At 42.8% G+C, this 6,778-nt stretch overlaps 1 protein-coding gene across 1 annotated transcript in view; it reads right to left on the bottom strand.

The window, feature by feature from the left end:
* Nucleotides 1-5,464: 5,464 nt before the first annotated feature.
* Nucleotides 5,465-6,778, bottom strand: part of LYG2 (lysozyme g2) — an 11,247-nt gene continuing 9,933 nt past the window's right edge. The window contains exon 7 of the mRNA XM_037735161.1: nucleotides 5,465-5,701. Coding sequence (XP_037591089.1) covers nucleotides 5,583-5,701 — 119 coding nt within the window. The 3' untranslated portion in view covers nucleotides 5,465-5,582. The remainder of the gene's footprint in view (nucleotides 5,702-6,778) is intronic.

Raw genomic sequence — 6,778 nt, 5'->3', positions numbered from 1 at the left:
ACTGGGTATACATGGACATAAAGATGGGAACAAGAGACACAAGGGCCTACTTGAGCATGGAGAGTGGGAGGAGAGTGAGAATCGAAAAATTACCTATTGGCACTATGCTTATTACTTACAGGAGACTATAAGAGGGGGAAAGTAGAGAGGACAGCAAGGGTTGAAAAACTATCTATCTACTGGGTACCATGCTTGCTACCTAGATGATGAGTTCAATCTTACTCCAAATCTCAGCATCATGCAATATACTCTGTACAAGTCTGCACAAGTACCCATTGAATCTAAAATAAAAGTTGAAAAAAAAAAACACATTAGGTTAATTAAGAAGAGAATGGAGAAAGGCAAAGGGCAGATCTTAGCATGGTAGAAAATTTTAAACAGCAATTAAGAAATAAGGTGCTTGACCAGGTGTGGTGGCTCATGCCTGTAATCCCAGCAACTTTGGGAGGCCGAGGTGGGTAAATCACCTGAGGTCAGGAGTTCGAGACCAGCCTGGCCAACATGGTGAAACCTCGTCTCTACTTAAAAAAAAAAAAAAAATACCGGGCGTGGTGGTACGCGCCTATAGTCCCAGCTACTCAGGTGGCTGAGGCAAGAGAATCACTTGAACCTGGAAGACAGAGGTTGCAGCGAGCCGAGATCACACTATTGCACTCCATCCTGGGCAACAAGAATGAAGCTCTGTCTCAAAAAAAAAAAGAGAAAAGAAAAAGAAAGGAAGTGTTTAAGGAAAATACTGACAGTAGCAAAACAAAGAAGAAAAGGAGGAGAGTTGTGGGACTTGTACCAGGAGGGTAGAAAGCTTTAGGTGGTTATTCAGAAATGGGATGAATAAAATGGACAGTGATGGATTAAAACAAAGTATTTAACACGGCACTACCAAAGGCTGAGCAAGCCCAAGGGACCCCCTGCTGGTCCCTCAACATTAAAGGGTTCCAAACAAGCCTGCTCTATTTACTCCAATTTGGAGAAATTTAGAAAGCCAGAAGGCAAAGTTTACCATGAGAAACCTGACCGGTAATCACTGTGACAGTGGTTAGCGGGTTCATCAAGATAAAGATTGACAAAAGGGTCACAGTTCCTTGGCTCTACCCCTCCTCAGTGGGGACCTAAAGCCTTATCTACATCAGTAGGTAAAATGGTCGAGGGTGTGGAGCAAAGGTTACTGGGACTGGATACAGGAGTCCCAGCACTGTGATTCCAAAACCCACTGATGAAGCCCTGAGGCAGACACTTTTTTATTTTGAGACAGAGTCTCACTCTGTTGCCCAGACTGGAGTGCAGTGGCACGATCTCGACTCACTGCAACCTCCGCCTCCTGGATTCAAGTGAGTCTCCTGCCTCAGCCTCCCCAGTAGCTGGGATTACAGATGTGTGCCACCAAGCTCAGCTAATTTTTGTATTTTCAGTAGAGACGAGGTTTCACCATGTTGGTTAGGCTAATCTTGAACTCCTGACCTCAGGTGATCCACCTGCCTCGGCCTCCCAAAGTGCTGGGATTACAGGCATGAGCCCCCACGCCCGGCCTAACACTTCTTAATACCTAGTATTGTAACACCAAAACCTGTTAATTAAGTCCTAATGGAGGCCACAGTTAGGAATGTAGTGGTTGACGGAATTAAAGTTTGTAGGCGAACTAGTGTTTTTCAACAGGCTTCGTGAGAAGGGCTTGCTGCATCTTTGCCTGGTTGTATTGTGGGAATGGATAGTTTGTCTGGGGAATGTTTCCCCTACCTAGTATTGTAAAACAGAAGGCATCACAGCGTACAGCACTTCAATCAATCATCAGTGTGGAGAGCGTTCTTAGAGGTCACAGGTGTGGAAGCAGAGACTTCCTCCCCTTGCTTCCCCTGCACCACGCTGCAGAGACCAAGCATCTATTTCTTATTTTGTCACAGTTCTCTTAGCAAGTGAGGAATTCATGGCCAAGAAAAAGAAAGGATGAGAATATAGTCATAAGTCCAGCAAGGAAAATATTTTTAGTTTTTTTTTTTTTTTTTTTTTTTTTTTTGCTTTCAAAATTTTTTGTCCAATTTTTACCCATTCTGTACGCCCCCCTTCCCGCCCCTGTCATTTCACAGACCTTGGTCAAAGTGAAACATTCCACAGGGGTTCAGGTTGTGAGAAACAGCCTGCCCAACCTCCTGACTCTCTTATTATATTCTGCTGGAAGAAAGTGTAAGAAACATCACGCTCCACCGGAACAAGCACCAAAGTGCCTAATGACGGGAACATGTTAACATTTTCCCAGGCAGCAGGCCATGCCCCACCCCTTCCAGACCATTCCTGCCCAGCCTATAATTGCCCCAGGCTGTAAGCAGCGGTGGGCGCTGGGATTAAGCTGGTCCCCACCTCTGAAGGGCTTATGCTAGACACAAAGCCTGCACTTGCTATAGAGCCCCCACTCTCTCTCTTTGTGTCTCTTTAACCCTCGCCTTCCCTTCAAAACCTAAAAATAAAAACTATTTATAAGACAATTTTTCTTCATCCTGCAGTAAGAACCTAGTTTTTTTGTTTGTTTTGGTTTGGTTTTGGAATTTTTTGTTTGTTTGAGACGAGGTTTTACTTTGTTGTCTGGGCTGAAGTGAAATGCTGCAATCATGACTCACTGCATGCAGCCTCGACCTCACCAGGGTCAAGTGATTCTCCAGCCTCAACCTCCCAAGCAGCTGGGACTGCAGGCGTGTGCTATCAGGCCTGGGTAATTTTTGTATTTTTGTAGAGATAGGGTTTTGCCATGTTGCCCAGGCTGGTCTTGAACTTCTGGGCTCAAGCAACTCCTGGGCTCAAGTAATCCTCCGGCATTGGCCTCCAAAAGTGCTGGGATTACAGGCGTGAGCCACCACACCTGACCTAAGAACCTAGTTTTGGACAACTATAAAAGAAGTGCTATTTTACATAATAGAATGTAGACACATAATAATTCATAATGCCTGAAAGGGGCACAGGCAAAAAATATAAAGAAAATTGAGAATGACTGGATATCATATCTAATGGTGCCACATTTGCGTCTAACATCTTTGACCTTGTTCTCAGCAAATCCCTGGGAATCAGCTGTTGAGCTAGATGGAGATGGGAAGAGGATAAGGACTGGGATAGCTGTATTACAACTAATTATTACTTCTAAACGGTCGTGGAGAATTTTGGCATGAAAATCACCAGACATAACGAGGCTTGTGTGTTATTTTCAGATTGTTCTTACCATATTGTTAAGTCATAGATGAAAACAAGCAATGTTTGAAGGATATTCCCAACCTCCAGGTGTACCTAACCCTGGTAAAGTCGATGCTGTTAGCACCCTCCCATATCCCTAGGTCTTTCAGAATTTTCAGTTGATTTCCAACTGCCAGTATTTGTACCTCTGTGCCTGCAGCCCCTTTTCCTTGGAAATTCAGAAATGGGTGCTGCTTTTTTGCAAGGCAAACCACAGTACCAAAGAATTAACACTTTCCCCCAAAGCCCTACAGGCAGATCCCTCAAGCAATGGTTTTCAGGAGTTGACGTATAAATGCCCCAGCTCCTTGTACCTTGGGCAGAATAATTCTGTGGAGTGGGTGTTGCACCATTCCTAGCAGTTTTCCTGCAAGGCTGAGCTCAGGTGCCCACTGTGGTAGCTGGCTTGATGACATGTTTTATTGGCTGTCTTACTGTTCCTGTACCATTGAGCCACCTCATACCAGTGTTCCAAAACCAACTAGCCACACTTGAATCCTTGCCTTAAGTTCTGCTTCTGGGAAACCAAACTAAGGCAACTTGAATGTGAGGTCTCCCATGGGACATCTCTTGGCATCCTAGTCATTGAGAGAATACTAGGGGAATACACTTGGGAAACACGTGAGTGTACTATTTCTTGTTTTTCAAATTACTTGAAAGTGGTCTCATCTAGATGTACTTTATTGTTGAAGTAGTGACATTGAAGGGGCTAGTGATTAGATGAAATTCATGCATATGAGGGAAAGCCCAAAAGAAATCATTCCTGAGCAAAGTGAACATCTGAAGAACATCCTGGATGACCCACAGGCAGGGAGGATAATAAAAATACTTAACACCTGGCACAGCATGGGCCTCAACCTGTCATAGAAGCTGTCGGCCTACATGCTGAGGGGCTGCCACACCAACTGACCACTGTCCTGCCCAGTGAAACAAGGATTTCTGGTTCTGCCTGGGTGAAATCTTCAGGCTGGGTTGAGACATCAGTGGGCAAAGAAGGATTTACTTGGCTTTCTCCAAGGGGGCTCAGAGTCAGATGTGCATGATTTTGAATCCTTTTCGGAAACAGAAGTGACGGGCTGAAACATTCATCGAACATCTCCAAAGGGATTTAGAGGCCCAGCAGGACCACACTGTCACATGTCCACTTTACACTCCAACATGTTAGTGCTTGTGTCCTCTCCTGATTGTGGAAGTAAAGGCCACAAACAGTACACGTTTTCCTTCTAGAGAGTTGTCTCTTCTCCACTGTGGGTAGTGTGGGCAAAATAGCCAAGGGGTAGGTGCATATGTGACCCAAGATAAACAGCTCCAAACCTCTCCTGGCACTATGAAAGTGATGCAGAATGATGAAATAATCAGAAAAAGGTATTTGGAGCACATGCATCAGTATTGGTGAGGGTGCTAATTCATTAACTTACTGGGGATGCTGTAAAATATGGTTAACCCATTCCTGCTATCCAGACCCCAAAGTTGCCTGGTCTCTCTTCATCTCCTTGACCTTCTCACTTGGCTTTGTTAGACTTCCAGTAATTTCCTTTTATTGCTTAAAATTTGTATAAGTGGTTACTTTGCTTGGAACCAAAGAACCATAGTTGATTTGGGTCCTACATGCTTATCTTCAGCCATGTTTTGTGAGGGGTGGACCCCATGAAAGAAAGTGTGCAGCAGCAACTGCTGAACATAGGAAAAGCCAGTCCCTGGATCTTCACAAACAATAGAAAACACAGGAGGCTGCTGTGGGTTTGAAGGACTTGGTGTACCTAATTTAAATGACAGCTTCACCTCAGTTGGCTCTGTTTCCTGTGAAACTAGAATTCCATCCCTATTTCCTTCATTGTCCCATGAGTTGGCTGGCTTACGAGCCAGGAACTTCTCATAAGCAAAGCCGGAGTAGTTTGAGCAGATACTGGGAAAAGGACGAAAGCTTGAGTAGGGCTTATTTAACTTGTTAGCAATTCTGGTAGACAGGGAGTAGGTGGGCATTGGAATCGTGGGCTAAAACGAAGCCTCGCTGAAATACGTAGATGCCATTTGCCATGACATTCACATTTACTACAAAGTAATTATATATATATGTGTGTCTGTGTGTGTGTATACATGTATATGTATGTGTGTGTGTATATATATATATATATATATATATATATGTCTATATACATTTCCTGGGAACCATATTGTGAACTGGGTGCATTTATTTATTTTTCTTTCCTTTTTTCAATTCTTACTTTCATTCAGAAAATCGGGAAATGAATTTTCTTTTATGATTTTAATCATTTCTTTGCCAGTGTTGAGTACAACACATTCATATAAAACTCCCAAATGTGGCCATCTGAGCACTCTGCCAACCTGGCCCACCTGCAGAGCTTTGCCTAGAAGCTTTGTCGTTTATAGAACTTAGCTCGGGCAACGATATCATTAACGAAGTCATTGTCTATGTCTGCCAGAGTGGCAATTTCTTCAACTCCTGACTTAAAAGCTGAGAGTCCACCTAAAATGAAACACAGAGAGTTAGGCTCAAATGTTAACTTTCAGCAGAAATAAGCAATGAGCATTGCCAAGATGTTAGCTCTCCAGGCAAATCTTCCAAAGCAGGCAATCCCAAATCCTCCTCCCTTTCTCATTTTCTGAAAGGACATACTACCCCAAGATCACTGGGAAAATTCCAGATTGCTTTCTTTCTCTTTTTCCAAAGTCTTTTGTTTTTCCTGTTGCAAAAATCAGATTTGCTTTTTTATGTAACCCAGGCCTGGCAGAACTAGACCCCCAGTTATCCTCTGCTGAGAATGCTTCTAACATTCTCTCATTTATTGAATAATTCACTCATTTATTCACTCACTCATTCATTCAGGAAATGTTTTCAAGCCACCTACTGTGTGCCAGGAGAGGTGCCACACTGACTGCGAGGTACCCAAGACACACTTATTTCTTTGGGTATGTGTACATATGCATGTGTGTGCTATTTTACCCTAGAATTTTATCTTTAGTACTTATGTATGTGTTTAACATAATTGTTCTTTGCTCTCATATCCAAAGAAAAAGATGCCTGGTCCTGATCCTTGCCTTCAAGGACCTTGAAATAGAGAATGGAGCCCGTTCTGATTAAGCCATTAGAGTGTGGAGGGCATAACATGGGTCAATCGGAGGTAAATGTAATAGGAATTGATGTGGTTGGGTGTGAAGAGAGAAGGAACCAGAGAGCCTAAGAAAGCAATCTGGTTTTCTGGCTGGGGTGACTGACTATATTATGGTGCCTGAAAGACACCTAAGATGCAGAAGAAAGAGCAAATTTATAGTGGGAGGCTAGTGAGTTAATTCCATCTGGGAGATGCTGACCTTAAGGGGACCTGTGGTCAGCCAAGCAGAGATTTCCACTTGAATTTATAGTACCTGAAGTTCTGAGAATACCCACAGAGTAAAGGTTTGTTCAGACAATTTGGAAAGTTATTGACAATTTCTTCTAATAGGAAAAAAACTATGAGAGGTAGGCAAACATATTCTTTTTTTTTTTTTTTTTTTTTTTTTTTTTTTTTTTTTTTTTTTTTTTTTTTTTTTTTTTTTTTTTTTT

The sequence above is a fragment of the Cebus imitator genome, unplaced genomic scaffold, assembly GCF_001604975.1.
Source record: "Cebus imitator isolate Cc_AM_T3 unplaced genomic scaffold, Cebus_imitator-1.0 Scaffold736, whole genome shotgun sequence".
Classification (NCBI taxonomy): Eukaryota; Metazoa; Chordata; class Mammalia; order Primates; family Cebidae; genus Cebus; species Cebus imitator.
Note: the sequence above shows the minus strand (reverse complement) of the source record. Positions and strands in the feature narration are given on the sequence as shown.